The sequence below is a fragment of the Carex rostrata genome, chromosome 9 (assembly GCF_964058835.1).
Source record: "Carex rostrata chromosome 9, lpCarRost1.2, whole genome shotgun sequence".
Lineage (NCBI taxonomy): Eukaryota > Viridiplantae > Streptophyta > Magnoliopsida > Poales > Cyperaceae > Carex > Carex rostrata.
The window spans coordinates 1,852,429-1,871,709 of record NC_135926.1 but is presented as its reverse complement, the minus strand read 5'-3'; the positions used below and the strand labels follow the sequence as shown (position 1 = coordinate 1,871,709).

Below are 19,281 nucleotides of genomic sequence, written 5' to 3'. Positions count from 1 at the left end.
GCTATCCAGCAGCAGACAGACATTCACGGCGAGCGCTTGGATGAGATCAGTAGCCACATGTTTGATTATGCTCAGCGCCTTGGTGACATTGAGGACCAGTTTCGTGACTGGCGCTTCGACCCCTCCTATGACTACTGATCAGGTTTGTTTTCACTACCCCAGCTTTTATCTTTTTATCTTAGTTTACTTGCTTGCATGTCTTGAAGCATTGAGGACAATGCTCAGACTAAGCTTGGGGGGGTGATTAGTTGATTTGTTTAGTTGCATGTAGTTTTGTTCTTTTTGTTTTTGTGTTTGCATGTTTCGAGGATTAATTTGTGTGAATTGCGTGAATTAGGGACCAAATTGAGAAATTTTGATTGAGAGTTGATTGAATTTGTGAAATTGGAAGTAACCACACATTTGGTTGAAAGAACTGTATTTGATAGTTTGTTTTGGGACTTTGTAGAGCTGAGAATTGAATTGTACCAAGAAAGCATTTAAAACCGAACTGTGCCTTGTAAAAATAGAGAAATGAGATTTGAAAACAATAGAAAGGTTGGGATATCCATTGGTATGAGAGAATACCATTGGATATGTGTATTCATGATATGTGCAAACAAATTAAAATATATATATAAAAAAAAAAGATGGAGAAAATAAGAGTACTGGCAATAAGTCCATTAAGGGCGCCTTTGAGCTCGTCTCCCAAAAATAAAAATAAAATAAAAAAAATCTTTGCACATGTCAACACATGTAGTCCGCGACTTTCTGACCTAAGCTTGTTCCAAGCTTGGGGGGGTATCAAAGAAAAACAAATCACTACAAATGAGGGCATAAACTTGGCAGAAAATGAACTATTGATGTGTTTGATTACTTGGTGCTTACAAATAGCAATACATTCTTGAATATGGGGTTTTGATTGATTGAATTGTGGGGTGAATCAAAATGGACCAAAGGAAACCAAATCACTATCCAAAATGACTCTAATAGGTTTCTAACGAACGCAAGACCATGCAAATTTTCCTCTTAGTAGATTAACTTGCATTTAGGTAAGTCCAATAACCAGAATCACACCTAAGTTAGAATTTTTGCTTGAGGACAAGCAAAGTTCAAGCTTGGGGGAATTTGATATCTCCATATTATGTCTAATTTATAGCCCTAATTTACACTTAAACCTGTGTTTTAAAGCCTATAAATGTGGACTTTTTACTTATATTTCGAAGAAATGTGGTACTGCTATGTTTTGTTTGGTATTTTGCAGGAAAAAGGGCGAAAAAACTGGATCTGACAATTTTTCATACGGCCTGTATGACATACCCTACGGGCCGTACAGGATCTGCCCAACCACACAGAAGATTCCACAACAGAGGCACATAGTCTCCAAGACAAAACACAGCCCTACGGGCCGTATGGGGTCCCCTACGGGCCGTAGGGTGCTAAATCGGAAAAATCCAGCAGGATCTGAAATCAGCTGAAATCAAGGAGGCCGAAAAGGAAGCCTCTGCACACGCGATCCAGGGCATTAAATGAGATATTTTCTCACCAAAAAAAGGGGGGATTCACAACTGGAACTTGGACAAGCTTTCTTGGAGCAAAAGACAAGAGAGGAGAAGAGGAAGAGAAGTGAAAAACGCGAGTTTGCAACGGATCTTCGGATTTCTCCACTGTTTTGTCATGAACTCTTTTATTTTCTGTTATTTGTGTTATCTTATGAACATGAGTAGCTAATTTACTTTGTTTCTAGGGTTAAGATGTAGTTTCTAGTTTGGTTTTGTTTGCATGCTACTTGGATTTTGTGTTGAATGCTTTGTTTTTACTTTGTTGAGTAGTATTTTGATTGCTTTATTTGTGCTTGCTTGAATTGATTAGTCATCCCGTTAGATGAATGCGCACATCTAAGTGTTAGGAGCCAAGTCTATGACATTTAATCCAACCGAATAAAGTATATGAAGTAGGGTTAAACCAAGGAGTACCCGAAAGGTGAAACTTTCCTTGAGGCGAAAGTCCTTGGATACTTTTAGTAAACCAACAAGTAACTTAGATAAATTAGGCCAAAATGCGAAAGTTGAGGTTTAACGCATCTAAGAGGGAAGTATTTGAGTCCGGTAATCGGGTACTAGGCCAAAATGCGAAAGTTGAGGTTAGGTATCTAGATCTGGTCGATAGAAACCCTAAACATTAGTATCAACACAGAAAACAGTAGCTGCAGCATTAACTCGGGGTCCCCTACGGGCCGTATGGATTCCCATACGGGCCGTATGCCTCGGGGCTGAACAGAAATGAAATCTGAACCCTGGAAACGCCTTTTTATCATTTGAAAACAACTTTAATTCTTTTTATTGTCTTTTAAACTTGTCATAAATCAGTAGAATTGTTAGGATTAAATCAAACCAATTTTTCTCACTTCTAGAATCTCAAGTAATTTTAAGACGAGTCCGGTCATTTTCTTCCGTCCCTGTGGATCGATACCTGAGCATACTCATCGATAGGATAGTGCACTTGCTATCTGATTTGACAGAGTATAACAAAGGTTTAAAAGGTATAGCTTGCTATACTGAAACTTTGTAGCATATATTCTGTGCGAACAACCATCTGCTCCTCTTATGGTGGGGCTACCTGGAGTGGAACGACATCCACATCAGCAAACATCCATGCATTGGCCTCCACCAGCACATTCTTAGTTAGTTTGCCTGTCCAATAGACAACCAAAGAAATGATGGTTAGAATGACATGTCTACCTGATTATAGAGTTATTAAAACAAAGATTATTCCTATTGCCATATACTCCAAATGATGGCACTAACAACAATTAAGAAAGCAGTCCTAGCTATTTTAGGTAAAGTATAAGCAAATTGAACCACATCAGAAATGGATCTCCATTGACCCATATCCATTGACCCATATAGTGTTGGCATAGATCCATATAGAACTATACATGTCTAGCAAAAAAACACTGAAAGAATAAGTGATATGCATCTTCAGGTTCTTAGCAAAATTGGCGCTGTATCATAATTTTGAATTACATGACGTACCGTGAGCTACATGGATTATATGTATTGTGTTGTAATTAATTTTGAAAGGATAGTTACAACACATTAGTCACGTTGTGATCAAACATGATCGGTCACGTTTGATCATATTTGATCACATTTGGTCATAATCACACGTGACTCGTGACTCGATCTTTCGTGTGATGTACCATGCCGTGATCAGTTCCACATGTCGTATTGTACCGTGTCAAATTTTAAAAAATAACCACATCACACGAATAATCACATTACATAATACACAAATCACAGACTCACAGTAGGAATCGGCACACCTATCCAACTTTTTGAGATCCCTACCACTGCAAAAAGGAATCCAAGTTTGAAAATAGTAGCTAATTCAATATTTGATTGGGTTAGTAAAATAGTGAGCTAACTCATATAAAACAAACAAATAATAATCATGAGTCAGTACTATTCTTGCTCCATTCAAACATCTCAAAAAAATAGTGTTATTATCGCTCCATCCAAACGCACAAGGAACAGTCCAGATTTACTCCGAATCGGTGCTAGTACAAGAGCAATATCATTAGTGCTATGTGATCGTGCAAAATTAAAATAACGGTCCGGATCCGCTAATTCTAAAAATGCACTTTTACGGTACCGGACAGGATCCGAATTCCGCAAAAGGGTTCGCTGCCCGCAAGCCTTCTTTTGCCTCTAATCCTTATCGGCGACTTCCTACAATTTTTTTAAGAGAGATGTCGGAGAAGGAGAATCCATTAAAACCTCTAATAAACACAGTCGCTTCAATCTCGCGCTCTCTCCAGACCCACCTTTCGCGATTTCTCATAGCGCCTGACTGTACCACCGACGAGTTGACCATTTACTCTCTTACAACCAACCCGCTCCGCCCCTTCTCGTCTTTCTCGCTCGGTGCCGAGACGACGGTAGCTGCGCCAACAATAAAGGTGCTCTCTTCGTTGCATTTGAGATGTCAAAAATAAAGATTTTGAGTGTCCGAGTGAGCGGTTGTTTACGTGTTTGAGTAAATGCGCAGGAGAAAGAAGTGAAGCCTTTGACCAAAGAGGAGCTTGGCAGGGCTACATGGACTTTGCTTCATACCATTGCAGCTCAGGTGTTTGATATTTTGCCTATATGGCTATTTTTCTTCTCTCTATTATATTTCATTGGCAGTCATTATTTATTGACCTGAACATTTTTTTTTTTTTTTTTTTGCACTAGAAGGCTGACAGAAAATTAGGAATCCAATTAAATATTTTCTCTATTCTTACGCCTTGGTTACGGTACTGTTAATCAGCAAATTGCCTTGGGGAATAATAGTTTAGGTATTTCTGGGAAGCATTCTCTTATGCTTGGTTTCTGTGCTATTTGGGATTTTCCAATTATTGGTCTTATGCTTATACACGTTTTCATTGTCTGCAATTTGATAAATTAATCTCACCTTCTTTTTAACACGTTTCTTGTTACCTATTCAGTATCCAGACCAGCCGACCAGGCAACAAAGACGGGATGCCAAAGAATTGGTATTCATTATATTTCTTTCATCTTTTTTCTCTGTCAAAATTTTTGGGTTTAGGAAGTTTTGGGTTCTGCAGTGTTTAATGTGGTACTGCATCAACCAGTAACAGGTATGGCAGATAGTGGATCTGCCACGGTCTATACCAGTGTATGTCAGACCTTGTGATGCCTAACTTTGTTGGTGGTTCTCTTGTTCAGTTTATCTTCATTTGTTTTTTCCAACAAAATATTCTTTTAACGTGTTCAGTCTCTATTGAAAATTGTTTTGTGTCATTGAATCTGACAATAGGATAAAAGGTTGTGTATTCACTTGTAGATGGCTATCTTGTCACGGATGTACCCCTGCAAAGACTGCCAAGATCATTTTAAGGAAATTTTGAAGTGAGTCATTGTGAATCCTACCTTGATTCTGCAAAATTACATGGTCAATTTCATATTTTCTTTTGAAGTTGCACTTTCTTTTACATTCATATCTTTTAATGTGTCATGTTTCTTATTGGAAACTATATTAAAAGCCACATACCTTTTGGAAGCGTAAGTTCATGAATTCTCATTATTCGGTTCTCACAGAAGCTGTGTTATCAATGTAACTATTTTTGTTGTCATTTTGAAAAACAAGGAATATGTAATCAGAAGATCTCTGTTCTTCCAATACACTGTAAAGAAAATCAATAATGATAAGTTTATTGTTTTTGAAATATCATTCTGAATAGAATATAATTTGTCATGCAAAATAATAAAGTAAGTTAAAATTAGAATATAGCTTGCATTCATTGCTGGAAACATTTTTTTTTAAGAACTGATAGATTTTTTTTGTTAAAATAACAGAAAAAATCAAGGGATGTTTTTTATTATCCGTCCAAGATTTTCTTACTGAGAGATATTGCAAATCGATTATTTTTCTTTTTGTGGGTCAAAGATTTACCTCATTATTGACAATTGTGAAATGAAAAATAAAATAACTGAAGTGTGTGCACTAGCAATGTAGTGAAGTCAGATGCCATTTCGTACTCTTGATGTTTGTATTGTTTTGTATTCGTGAAGTCAGTTTGTACTTGTTTATATCCTTTTGATCATTTCTTTTATGTGGCAGAGCAAATCCTGTGCAGGCTGGATCACAAGAGGAGTTCTCCCAATGGCTATGTCATGTCCATAATGTGGTCAATCGAAGGTAACTAACAGAAATCTTTCTAAATGGGAACATTTGTGTCATAACCTCTGAATGAAATCAACACCAACAATGGAATATTAATTCTCAATTAGAAAGTGAAAACAAGGAATACTTGGTTTATAGTTGCAACAAGAGAAGTAGCAGACATGATCCAGAAAACATGCTGAGTATCTCACATTAACAAGGAAGAGATATAATAGGGTGCATTTTTTTTCCCTGATGAACTAGGAGAAGAGGTAATACACTCTATATGTGATATTGCACTTGTCCTCAAAGTGTACGCCTTATAGTTTGATTATTTGTAGGGGTGTACATGCAATTGAACCTTGGCGTTCTTGTAATTTTGTTTTTACTTGTCCTTGTTATTATTAATAATAATTTTATTTTGCAGCCTTGGCAAGGTGATCTTTCCTTGTCAGAGAGTGAATGCACGGTGGGGCAAGTTAGATTGCAAGGACCGTTCGTGCGACCTTGACGGCACTCCAGAGATTGATATTAAATATTAATACTTGTGCATGTTTTCATTCTGGGTAAGAGCTTATGTAGTGTTTTGGAGGAACTGGTAGAATGAAAATTAAAATTTATACATTTTCTATTTTGGCTTAGACTGAGAATTTAAAACTGCTTGATACAACTGCAAGCATGAGTGTGTCTGTATATGTGCCGAATTGATAAATTGAGAACCCCATAAATTCATACCATGGTTTATATTCCATCTTACAATGTCGGTGCCATCAATCCAAGTCGTCCAATATGACATTTATCGAAAGATTATCTGCTACTATTTTATTGTAAAAGAAAAGATTATCATTATACGTCGCTAAAAATGCAAGATTATTGTCATTATCATGAGTTAAGTTTCTTATAATTCAATTTTACAATGTTATCATCACATCGTTGACACAAGTTTTTATCATATACTAATGAATTTTTATAATTTTTGGTTTATTATTTCCCTTGTTAATATGCTACAAAATTTTAGCGGTGTCTCATATTCTGTAAGCTATTTTATATAGCCGATAGAGTCAGAAAAATCTACATATTAGAGAAAATATAAGAATGGACACTCGGTCATCACTACAAAGGATGCATGCATGCAGCCTATCTTGGACAAGTTGCAAGTATCCTCGCCAATGTGCGTAAAAGATTCCCTTCATTTACTCTCAGCTGTTTTGAGATTCGGGCTAGCGCAGGGTCAGTATTATTTGGGTTTGTAGATTTGTGCAAACTTAAAAGATCGGGATCCATTCCCTTTCACGGTACCGGGGAGGGTGTGAATTCGCCTATCTTACCGATATTTATTATGCTTATGCCACTAATGCATGGCATATCCTTACTTTTCTGAGTCTTGCAATTGATTAAATTGATGGAGAACTTGGTAATTTGATACCTTGGGGAGCAATTTGAGTCCAACACCCGTCGAACTCAAATTTGAGTTTAATAGGTTCTCAGTCTCTCCGATCTGTTTTAAGATCCATGTTAAATCTACATTAATATTAAAGCAGATGTGTACAGATCTTAATGCAAATTAGACGGATTAGGAACCCATTAAACTCAAATATGAATCCGATGGGCGTTGTTGGACCCAAATTTCTCCCTTGAAAATTATTACATTAGCTTCTATGAATTGAGATTAACTGAAAATTTGTTTAGTTTAGAATTACACTGACGAGCAATGGAGAGGAAATAGAATAAAAAATTAATTTCCAATTGCCAGATTAATGATGACAAATGATATTCCAAGTATAAAAGCTTTCAAAAGCACTTTTATTTGAGAAAATTAGCAGTTATTATTCTTTAAAAAGTAAAATTTTGACATTAATACCCTTTCATAAATACATTTATTTTATAATTAATGACTGCTTTCAATTTAACAACTGTCTTGCAATTGCTAATCAATTACATTGATGGAGATGCTCTTAACAATGCAACATGTTTAATGATCTCAATGATCGATCGAGAAATAATCAACGATCAAAATTAGCTCCAAAAATTGATTAATTTAATCTGAGTCCTGACGGATCATTACTCTTAATATGAACCATCAGTGGATCAAGAAATTACATACTCGATATAAAAAATAAAAGATAGAAGATAAATAAAATAAAAAGCAGGTGGTATAGATTTGCATACAACTATAGTAGTATCCATACAAATAATTAGAGGGAGCCGAACCGCAGTATCAACACCTCCAGGCTTTACCGCCGCATTAGCACTTCGGCCCATGTTTTGGTAAAAATAATATTGGAGCCCGGCCCATTATAAGTAATTTCCAGTCTAGGGTTTTGTGTTCAGTATAAAAACCTCTCCTCCAGTTTAGCGCCGCACGTCGCCTCGCCTCTATTCTTCCGAGAAATACATTTCTAGTCGAGGGAGAGAGGAGAGAGGAGAGAGCAGGAAAGAGAGATGGGACACTCTAACGTTTGGAACTCGCATCCGAAGAGCTATGGCCCTGGATCCCGCGCTTGGTATGTCGATTCTCTCTCTCTCTCTCTCTTTTTTTATCTTTTTCAATTGTTAATTTTGTTGCATCGTAACCAGAAAGTGCAGAGATATTGGTATTAGCGATATAAATAGAATCGTTTTGTTATCTGAGATTGATCAGTCGTGATTGCGAATTCAACTGATTTTTTAGTTTGCTGATTTATCATCCGTATAAGAGAGGTCGGTCGTAAGCTGGATTTAATCCAATAGTATGGGTTTATTGATCCGTCAGCTGTATAAGGTTGACCGTCGTGGTTAGGAACGGTTTTACTTTATTTATCCTATCAACTTGGTTTCTCTGCTATAAACTTTTTTGTGTCCTTAATTACATGGGAAATGAATTAAGTGTTGCATATCCAATTTAGTCTTCATACAATGATAGTTAATGGTTAAATGCATGTTGGACTTAATTGCTCGACACATTTCGGATGCATATATTCTCTATCAATGTTAATTTGTGGTATTTTTTATGTTTCATTTGTGATCATTTATATGTATCTGTATGTAGTTCTTTTTGTTGTATTTTTCATCTAATTTCATCAACTTTCATTTGCAAGAAGCATGTAAAAAGAAACATGTCATGTCACACTATCATTATAGGTCTGATTAGCAGCGAGTAAAGAGTACACTAAAGTGTCAGAATCTGCTTAATATAATGATGGCAGTTTGTGTCTTTCCTTAGTTGTATGAGATGATGTTCTTTTATGATAATCAGCTATGTTGACCTTCCTGTTCAACTGGTGTTATTATAATATTTGGATTTTTTATAGCTTTATAAACATATATATAATGTTGGAATCTACAAATAATAGCTTGTTTTAGAGGGTGATTCAATCACCATATGCTGTAATAATGCATTTCTCAAGTTTCTAATATTACTTTCATGTATTGATGTAGCCGTGTGTGTGGCAACCCACATGCCATAATCAGGAAGTACGGACTGATGTGCTGCCGCCAGTGCTTCCGCAGCAACGCCAAGCAGATTGGCTTCATCAAGGTACTATATTTTATTAATGATTTATTTTCTTCTGATGAAGTAAAATGTGAATACACAATGGTGATGCGTGTTTATCACGTGAAGATAAATTGGTTTGTCTCAACCTGTGATGTGCAAAATCTGTTGTTATGACTTATAATTAAGATTTGATTTGCTGGACTGGCCGATCTATGCATTTAATGGTGTACTGTTTTTAAATTTGTTTCTTGGGTATTTGGCCTTTGAATATCTTTGAAATCTTCTTTGGAGTATCATTTTGTTTGATTATTCTGTTTGTGGTGATTGTTTATTTTGAATTATACTACCAAGGGTGACTGCACAGCAATAACTGTGTATATGTTGGTTCCTGAATATGTGTTTTTACTTTTTGTTTGTTTGTTTGTTTACATCTGCAGTACCGCTAAACCAGATGGAATAGAGTGTGGAACTTAGGGATCAAGGAAGTTAACGTGTACTTTGATTTATGCAAAATTCTACACCATGTTACCTGTCTCTTAATATTTCAGTACATCTTGTTTTGCTAGTGAAGAATTATGTGATTCTTTTTTTCTGTGCCAGTTGAACCTGTAGTCAATCTTAATGCTTCTCCTTTTTGATCAATTTACTTGAAAAATAACTAAGTTCCAAGTCTCTTTTTATGGTTTGGAATGCCTACTGGTGATGAATGCAGGTCTTATCTTGTTTCATTTTCCTCCCCTGGAATTTATTTACCCAAGTTCTTTTATGGTTTGGTTTTGTTCTTTTCTAGGGTGTCATGCACTAGATGTGCCTTGCATTTTTTAAATTGTGTTTATATATAACGATAAACATCAAATGTGTATACTGAATCTTATTACTCATTTTGGGGGTTTACCATTTGCTATATGCTTAAAAGAACTGGGTTCTGTTCACTACTAAAACCGACCAGTCCGATTCTGATAACACTGCTTTCAAAAATACATAGAATGGTTCCTCGTTTGTTTTCGTCAATCCTTATTTGTGGTTGAGAATTAAAACTTATGATCAAAATTTAATAATGCAATAAACAACATTTAGTATTTTTTGTCTAAGCAATAGGGTGATAACCATATACATTTTTATGGCATTTGTTAATATTATTTACATACTGCAGTTGTACGGATTACAACTAGATATGCTTATGAACAGATTATTATTTGGAAGTTTTCAATTTGATATTTAAATATATGCTTAGAATAGTAAAAAAAAAATATATAGGGGATTATCGGGTCGAAGTAGATGAGATTTAGGCCCAACGACAAGCCCAGTTTAACAGGTTGAATTTTGAAATAACAATTTGAGCAGGTTTAATGTGTCTAACCTAATTGATCCTCTATATGACTATATTAAATAAGAATGGGTATCATATGAGATATTGTTTAGAGGATGAGAACATAACAGTAATTCTTAATTAGTATAGGTATAGAACAATCTATAAAAACCTTCAAAAGGAAAAGGCGTGCTACTAAATTAGGGATGTGAATAAAATTTGTTTATCTATTTATCCAATCTAAACTAATATTACATGAGATGGGTACGAGTACATATATTTTTGTTAGTGTATTAAATACAAGTACGGATAAGAAAAATATTTAGGGCTTGTTCGGCTACTTCCCACAAAATACTGTTCACGTGGGAAAAATAAAATTCACTTAGGGCCTGTTCGGATGTAATCCCGAAAATACTGTTCACGTGGGAAAAAAAAAATTCACTCAGACTGAATTTTTTTTTTCCCACATAAACAGTAAATTTCAGTTCAAAAATTTTATGTTCCTATTCCTATTCCCATTGTGCAGCCGAACAGGCCCTTAGTTAACACACATTAGAACTATTTCATATGAGCTCTGTCTTATATGAGTGAGGCTACAATACTATGCATAACGAAGATTGATCCGCACTAAGAATTATATTTTCACAAGTCCAAATAATTCATGTGAAATGTTCAGTGTGATTTTTATATAAAAATGTACTTGCAAACTAAAAAATATATATATTTTTATATTATTTTTAAATATAAAATCACCACTTTTGAATGGTCTAGAATATTTAGATCAAGTGATTTTCTATTTATCTCAAAAGTTTCTAAAAAATGTGAAATTTGATATATTTTCATATAAAACTCATATTGAACGGTTCATATTGTATTTGGACATTGAAAAAAAAAATGATATGTAGTACACCAATCTGCGCTATGCAGAGTAGCGTAGCCTCACTCCGTTTTATAGTATATCATCTTTTATGTCGACTCATTTTCACCTCATATATGTTGATCGATACTTCACAAGTGCCAACAGTTATTTATTAAACGAAATTTTATTTACATAGATTTATATATTCGTAACAATTAATTTTAGTTTACAGATTGACAATTATTAGTTGGATACAAAAGATGGACAACAGTGGGTGGATGCCTAAGGCTCTCCATTTCATATTCACTATCCTATATAAGATGAACAAAAATATCATATATGACGATTTGTAGCTATCCATTTAATCATATAATATTGCATATAATGACAATAATTTACATCTAAGCTGCATTTTATATAATTTTATTTAATTAATATTTATATTCTATTATTGTGACTACCAAAAATATAACTTTTATTATATTGTGCAATATTATATACATGATGTTGTTTATTTTTTATCATGAGATTAGGATAAAAAAATTTCTAACTCACAAATACTGAATTTCAATCATGCTCCTCTCACACATAGAACAATGCAAATTATGGTTTAAAGCATTTTAATTATCTGCTTGCTATTTATTTGATCTAAAATTATATAAATTATTATTTTACTTGATTATCATTTAATCATTTGTTATTTATTAATTTTAACAAATAAGGCACAAATAAAAAGTAATAAGAAGAAAATATGCATATAATATTGATTCTTAATTTCAAATTTTGAAGTACTCTTTTACGATTTACCATAAGGTAAAAGCGTGAAAGAGCAACAGAGCAACATGATAACTTTTTTATTCTTCTTCTTTTCATTAAATATCTCTGTTCCTCTCTCTTGGCTCGATTTCCATAGCATCCTCTGCATTTAATCCTCCTCTGCGCCCCATACTCCCTTTCTCTCTCTTTCTTGTGTGAGAAATTAGTAAAATAGAAGGAGATAGGTGTGGGAATGGCAGTGCATTTCAATTCACCTTTCATTTTTATTTATCTGTACTCTGTCAAATTCTATAGGAGTTTTTCCTCTTTACTTAACCTACCCACATATAAGGAAGCAATTCTGTAATTTGAGGGGGAAAAAAATGAGGAGATTCAGACTTTGGATTTTGGTCCTTGTCACAGGATTTGCTCTTGTGATGCTGCTTTTGTCAAACCACGACAGCAATGTCAAAACTGGTAAGTCCTTTTTTTTTTGCCTTTGGTAATGGTTTGGTTTTTTTTATTAGATATTTATTACTGTTTATTTGTAATATGCCTTCCCATTAGAAGTTGATTGAAGCGCAATGGTATTTTAATTAGGGGATATTTTACAACTATCATTTAAGAAGAGCTTGTAGCCTAAAATCTAAAATCATAAAATATGTTCATAAGAGATTAAATGATAAGTTAGCAATGCCAATAGATCATTCGGATTTAAATGGGTAATGTTTATTTTCTCATAGTTCAATTTAAATTTCTAATATAGTTTGCCTGATTGCATGCACCTCTAATTTACAACCACAATCAATTAACAAAATCCATTTTATGGACATAAGTTCTGATTGATACAAGAAAAAATTAGTGAAATTATAGCCATTGTTTGGCTTTTTTCTGCTGCTTTTGATTTAAAATTTTTTCCAGTCCAAATCAAATAGCAGCCCTAACAAAGGAAAGGGAAAGAAAATACGACCGATAAACTTGAAGATGGTATTAATTCACAGATGCATTGAAGACGATTCTGGGTTGACCAATATTTTTGTTTAGCAACTTCACTTTATTTACTTCGTCGAAACTGTGATGGTTATATATATTTGGCGTGTCTGAAACCAGAAATACATTCAATACAGGTTTGAACCATTGGGACAATGATCATTCGGAACTTGCTCACAGAGGAATCAGTGAAGTGATCACTACTACAAGAAGAATAATGAAGGTATTGTTTTGAGAAGACTTCATTAGATTTAGCTATTTCCCGTGTCTCAAATTGACCACCAAACTATGATTTTTCAATTGAAATCTATTTGTCTTTCTTTCTTTCTTATTTTATACTGAATGGAACATTGTGTTAATTACGTCACTCCATTTATTCCAAAATTCAAGTACACCTCAAGATCTTATCGAAAAAGGTACATCTGAAGAAGAATTTTAAACTGATCAGATGATCTCCAGATGAATTTTGACCGATTGCATGTTTTTCATTATTAAAGGTCAGGTACAAAGTACAGTATTTACTACTGATACAAGGTCAAACCCAGTCCAGTGGCAGATGCTTTATTTGAATTAATGTGTTTTTAGACTTACAGTAATGATATAGCTTCAAAGAACACTAGAAAACATGTACTGATTTAAGGCAAGGCTTTAGCCACTCCCAAGTTCAATGAGTTTGGTTGGCGTGCTATCGATAGTATAGCGACATGCCGTGCTATAGTCTCGAAAACCTATTGTATAGGCTTCAAACGATAAATTCACACCGTTGAAACTGATCTACTTCACAAGTGATGCGTTTACATGCAAAGTTTGTGAATTTTCGAACTCATTTCGTACAAAGTCAAGCGGTAAAAATGAAGATTTATAAGTTAATTTAATGCATTCATTTTTCATCATTTTGTTACTACTTGACTTTATACTTATTGAATTCAAAGCCTTATAAATTAATGTTGCATGTAAACACATCACCTTTGAAGTAGATTGGTTTCAAATGGGCTGGATTTGTCATTTGAAATCTATATGATAGCTTTTCGAGGCGATAGCACGGCATGTCGCTACATTGTTGTTGTTTTTTTATCATTAACTGCAATACAAAAGCATATATATATACACAATCTCTTTTAAATTTCTCAGGAAACAAATAGCATGACCAAAGCAAGATCCAAAACTGAAATCAACCCTGAGAACTTCTATGTAGAAGACTACCCTCACTTTGATCCAACTCCAAATTCAAAGGCCAGCATAAAAAATGGGCCGATTGAACATGGGACTCCTCTAATGCCATATATACCTCGACCTACCCCACCTGCTGCTACACCTAGGCATGCATCCGGGTCTGCACCTGGGCCCCTCAACCAACCAGTTTTTTCTCCACCTCCCAATATGTAGCAATTTATCTTCTACGAGTTTGAAAATGGTTATGTTGTATCCTTTTTTCTTTTCCAGATTACGTGTGCTTGTAAGATGTTAGATGTATTATATTTTTCCTACTTTAGGTTGCTTAAAATGCCAAGGAACAGCTTTGTTTAACCCCGGTACTAATTAGCTTTGCACGATTTGTATTCACTCTGCTTATCATTGCTTCTAGTATTGCACGATTGGTATTTCACTTTGGTTATAGTGCTTCTAATATAAAGTTGTACACTTATCTGCTGTAAATCAGAAGTTATTTTATTTTATCCTAAAGTATATCTATGCATCTGCTGTCTAACTCTGGTAAACGGAAACTAAATACATATTATTCACCTCCATTGCAATGTCTAGATGAAGACTCATACAACTGAGTGCTTTGTATTTTTATGAAATTACCTGACATGAATTATGGCTGCTGAATTTGTACTTGAACAATTAATAAGGTGCATATTATAATTTCTTTTTCTTGCAACACAGTACCTAGTATACCGTACACAGGGTATGGTGCGCTTGTTAATCCGAGCGAATTTATATATGCAGTGATTAGGGGTGTCAATGGGTACGATACGGGTAGGGTGGAACTATTTTCATATTTATATCCACTAAGAATTGATCTTACTCATACCCATTAAAATTTTTCCTTACCCTACCTTATCCATACCCGTTAAGATTAGCGGGTAACGAAACGGTAGTGGACAAATAACGAACAATACAAATATAATAGTTTTATTATTTTTACAAATAAACCATTAAAACTTATCATGTCATACATATGCAATCACAATTACTAATATAAAATTAAAATATAAATATGCAATTAATTATAAGTAATAGTTTTTTATTAAGAAAAAAAAATATCACAAATATCTCTTCTAACAAATTCAATTTCTTAACTAAATAATAAATTAACATTAAAATAAAAAAGTAAAATATTTAGCATAATATTTTTCTTATGATATAATTTATTTTATATAATTACCCGTTACCCAACGGGTACGAAATAACATTTACCCGTACCTATACATGTTTATCTAACGAAAAAAAATCCTTACCCATACCCATACCTAATAAGTTAACGACAAAAAAATCTTACCTATATCTGTCTTATCGAATACGATACGGGTAGAGTAAACGGGTGTCATTGACACCCCTAGCAGTGATGAAGCTTTCTGGATATTGAAATTTACTCGATTGCTTTTGAAGTACTCTTGTAACCTGAGCTTAATTTGACTCTACCTATTTTCTGGCATTCTTTAGTGCATGTTTATTTGTTCGTGTGGTGTTGGTAGGGAATTCATAGCAAAGACGATAGTCATTTAGAAAGTAACAATTGCTGGGTTATAATAGTGGCCTTGTTAGTGATTAATTAGTTAGTGAATTGTCTAATCCAAAGTTGAACATGTATGTAATATAATTATGAATTGTATATTGTCATATATGATTGTTACAATTAAGTGATTTAATATGAAATTAAGATATTAGACAATCTATGTATTTAATAGGATGTGTTCTATAAATGTATATAACAATTTAGATAAATATCAAATCATTAATAGATTGATTCTGAGATTTGCAATTCAAAAAACTGCCTATTCAGAGGATTTGTGCGGCCATATGTGTGATCCTATGAGGCTGCACAAAACCAGAGTAAATGTACAGAGATGCACATCGAGTTGGATTGGAAAGATAGAGCCCATGCGGCCATAGGTGTGGCCCATCATGGCAACACTAATTGTGTGCGGCTGTTTGTGCAAAAAGCACGCATGGCAATTTTGTGTCTGGCCGCACAAAATTCCCGAGTTTGGTATTAAGCCTTACAAGCAATTATGTGTGGCCGTTTGTGTAGCGAGGCAAGGTAGCACAAACCGGTACAGGTTAATTTTGGACTTGGGAACGTGGACTGAAAGAAAGGCGGTTTTATAGTACAACCGACTTGGTTTGTGTAGCCGCATGCGTGGTTTGGAAGTGCGCCGCTATATGAGGATAGGTCCTCAAGACACAAGATAACGAACAACTCAGTTTCTAAACAATCACAATTTTACAGATGTGAGTGTCTTCTCTTCTTCTTCCACCATCAAAGAAAAGATATGAGAGATCCATTGAGAAAATTGGAGATATATATATCTCGAGAGCCACATCTTGTTGTCTTGGAAGGCCTAATCTACGACCATACGATGAACCGACAAAAAGGGGGCTTCTTGCCATTGAAGACTTGTCTCACGCACATGGAGACAGTAGGCAGTCTCTTGAAGGATCGAGTTATTTCATGAAAATATCCATGAAATCAGATATTATGTTTTGCATTTCAGATTTAAGTTTATGGTTGACTTCTGACATATGACAGTCCTTAAATTAAGATGAGAATTGCTTTTTGGATGTAATTATTTGATATCTAAATAAAGCGTAATTGTTTGTTCTTTATAATCCAACATTGTCATCATTAGAATGATTTTTTTTTCGCACGAGTTCTTGTAAGGTTATAATCTAATCACTTCCTTTTGATTTATTGATTTTTTTTTTCTTTACCAATAACTGGGGTCTATTATACTTGCCAAACAGGGTTGCAATCAGTTTCAGCATTATATTAATGTGCTATGTTTCCTGGAAATTAAAAAAGTAAGAAAGCTTTTAAAGTACGCTTTTGGAACTAAATAAAACCCAACCATCATTATACAATTCAATGACATATATTTTATGGTATCTCTTGTTCTTCACATTTACAAGTCACAACAGATGGTACAATAATCCATGATTGGTACATTAAGCAGATTAGATGTTTGGTGAATTATTATAATCTTGGTTATGAGGGCGATTAGCACTAGCTAACAAAATTTATGCGTGAACTATCATTCTCTAGATCACAATCACAAGCAAAATTAGAGTCTAGTTATAGATCACATCAATTTTTCTCCTTCATTTATACTATTTTAGGTGGCACTTAATTTCACTGACGGGGCACCTATATTGCTAATACTGCTAACAAACTTTCCTCATTAGTGGAACATGACGTAAATTGATTGAGTACTAAGTTTCTAGTGATTACAACTTTGAAAAGGCCAAGATGTAACCTCAAATGATGCCTCTTCTCTGTTCACATCCATGTTTTTCTCTTGATATGTGGTAGTTTGATTATGTACCAACTACCTATGAAATGCTGTACTGTATTCTTGACTTTCAATAGCACATAAAAATGGTGTATGTTAGTTTAATTTTGTTGTTTTGTGCGTTCAATTTTAATGGTTAGGTAGCAAAAATATGATCATATGAGTCACATGATTGACTCTTTTTAACTTTGGTGAAAACTACTATTATTAATTCTAAAGATAATATAATCAAATACAAGATAACTAACTGCTGACAACAAGCTTCTGCAGCTTTATCTATTATTTTTACTCATCTCAAGTCTAATGATGAATTATTCAAAGAAGAAAAGATATTCTAAACCAGGAGCAACTTTGCTGAAATGATATACTAGACTATACAAACATCTGATTTTAGTAATACCACATGCAAAAAGATACCACCAGCTTCAGTAAAATTTTAATAAACTGAGTCTGCACATATTGAACATTTGGACCAGTATAATTGTACAAAATAATTAAACAAAAACAATCTGACACTGCACATGTGAAATATTAGCCCATATTGAGTATTGACCGCGGTTTAACAAATTAGCCGAATTGAAGGGGGGGAACTGATAAAATAATCGACTGGAGAAAAGTACTTGAAATTGAAAGTTACATACCTGTATATTGCACAATGCACAATGCACATTGCCTAAGCCAATTATTACTCTTCATTTCCCATCCGCACAAAATAAGTCTAATTCATTACCATCTCCACCAACTGTACCAGCACCTGGCTATTCTGAGAAAATGGCGTGGGCTGAGTCATGCATTCTTTGATTCATTATTAATACAAAGAAAAAGAAGTCCATATAAAATGAAGTTTACCTTTATTTACCTTTTCCAATAGAAGGAAAAAGACTCCAGTCGCAAATTTAATTTATGGTTATTTTTGTTTCATTTTTCGAAGTAGATGAAAGGCCTATCATGCTACTAATTATTATGCTTATCAAGTGATGGGAATTTGAATCATTCTTTTTTTTTATAATAATTGTGCTAGTGACTCATCACTTGAGCAATAAGCAATTTGCCATTAATTAGTCTTTTTGAAATCTTCGCATAGGCTGCGAAGTCGTGAGCGGGGCTCGAACTTTCAACCTTGGATAGCCCACAGTCCTAACTTTTTTTCCTAGCCAACTGTACTACCGCTCCATCTCCAATTTGCCTTTAATTAGTCATGCGCTTCATACTTTCATAGGCTATCAAGAAGGATGAAAAGGCAATTACCCAAGAGTTAAGGGACAAATTTAGTAAATTGTCATGGTTTCTTAAATTACTTGAATCTTTGCTGATACACCAAAAGTGAAGTAGATCCTTTTTCTCCCATTTGTGTCAGTGACAAGAGCAGTTCAGATCCGAGACGCAATATGGGCCCCTCAATCTTTCTCTAATTAATAAGCCGTATAATCACATGGCATATGTATATTTTTAGCCAGACTAAATGTGAAATGGAATGTAAAAAGAGTTATCTAGTGGTGCCTATCTGTAAAAGAGATTAGAGAGACCCCAGAAATCAAAAGTGAGGAACAGCAATCACTGTTTTCTTTGTCAATAAACCCTCTTCATTTATCATTATGCTGGTTTAATAATTCTATTTTAGTTTTCTTATGTTGGAAAATATGTTTTCTCAGACATAAATGATAGTAATCAGATCGACTATAAGAAAAAATGACCGATCTTACAAATATTATGGATAATTCTAGTGGACATT

General features: G+C 34.2%; 3 protein-coding genes across 3 annotated transcripts; all 3 read left to right on the top strand.

Annotated features, from left to right (window-relative positions):
* Positions 1 to 3,710: 3,710 nt before the first annotated feature.
* Positions 3,711 to 6,397, top strand: ERV1 (Erv1/Alr family protein). Its single transcript, XM_078307901.1, has 6 exons — positions 3,711 to 3,940; positions 4,030 to 4,107; positions 4,469 to 4,516; positions 4,828 to 4,892; positions 5,605 to 5,682; positions 6,074 to 6,397. The coding sequence occupies exons 1-6, from the start codon at positions 3,731 to 3,733 to the stop codon at positions 6,186 to 6,188; spliced, it is 594 nt and encodes a 197-aa protein (XP_078164027.1). The 5' UTR covers positions 3,711 to 3,730; the 3' UTR covers positions 6,189 to 6,397.
* A 1,579-nt stretch (positions 6,398 to 7,976) lies between these two features.
* LOC144559006 (small ribosomal subunit protein uS14z/uS14y/uS14x) lies at positions 7,977 to 9,763 on the top strand. Its single transcript, XM_078307903.1, has 3 exons — positions 7,977 to 8,150; positions 9,064 to 9,163; positions 9,559 to 9,763. The coding sequence occupies exons 1-3, from the start codon at positions 8,089 to 8,091 to the stop codon at positions 9,565 to 9,567; spliced, it is 171 nt and encodes a 56-aa protein (XP_078164029.1). The 5' UTR covers positions 7,977 to 8,088; the 3' UTR covers positions 9,568 to 9,763.
* Positions 9,764 to 12,330: 2,567 nt separating this feature from the next.
* LOC144559005 (uncharacterized) lies at positions 12,331 to 14,647 on the top strand. Its single transcript, XM_078307902.1, has 3 exons — positions 12,331 to 12,522; positions 13,173 to 13,258; positions 14,167 to 14,647. Exons 1-3 carry the CDS (start codon positions 12,429 to 12,431, stop codon positions 14,419 to 14,421), a joined length of 435 nt encoding a protein of 144 aa, XP_078164028.1. The 5' UTR covers positions 12,331 to 12,428; the 3' UTR covers positions 14,422 to 14,647.
* The last annotated feature ends 4,634 nt before the right edge of the window (positions 14,648 to 19,281 follow it).

What these genes read in the sequence shown, in the direction of transcription:
- ERV1 (XM_078307901.1), top strand. Translation starts at nt 3,731, where the DNA reads ATGTCGGAGAAGGAGAATCCATTAAAACCTCTAATAAACACAGTCGCT. An exon ending in GACGGGATGCCAAAGAATTG is followed by an intron (nt 4,517 to 4,827) that starts GTATTCATTATA and finishes ATTCACTTGTAG; the next exon opens with ATGGCTATCTTGTCACGGAT. An exon ending in CATTTTAAGGAAATTTTGAA is followed by an intron (nt 4,893 to 5,604) that starts GTGAGTCATTGT and finishes TTTATGTGGCAG; the next exon opens with AGCAAATCCTGTGCAGGCTG.
- LOC144559006 (XM_078307903.1), top strand. Translation starts at nt 8,089, where the DNA reads ATGGGACACTCTAACGTTTGGAACTCGCATCCGAAGAGCTATGGCCCT. An exon ending in GGCCCTGGATCCCGCGCTTG is followed by an intron (nt 8,151 to 9,063) that starts GTATGTCGATTC and finishes GTATTGATGTAG; the next exon opens with CCGTGTGTGTGGCAACCCAC.
- LOC144559005 (XM_078307902.1), top strand. Translation starts at nt 12,429, where the DNA reads ATGAGGAGATTCAGACTTTGGATTTTGGTCCTTGTCACAGGATTTGCT. An exon ending in CGACAGCAATGTCAAAACTG is followed by an intron (nt 12,523 to 13,172) that starts GTAAGTCCTTTT and finishes CATTCAATACAG; the next exon opens with GTTTGAACCATTGGGACAAT. An exon ending in CTACAAGAAGAATAATGAAG is followed by an intron (nt 13,259 to 14,166) that starts GTATTGTTTTGA and finishes TAAATTTCTCAG; the next exon opens with GAAACAAATAGCATGACCAA.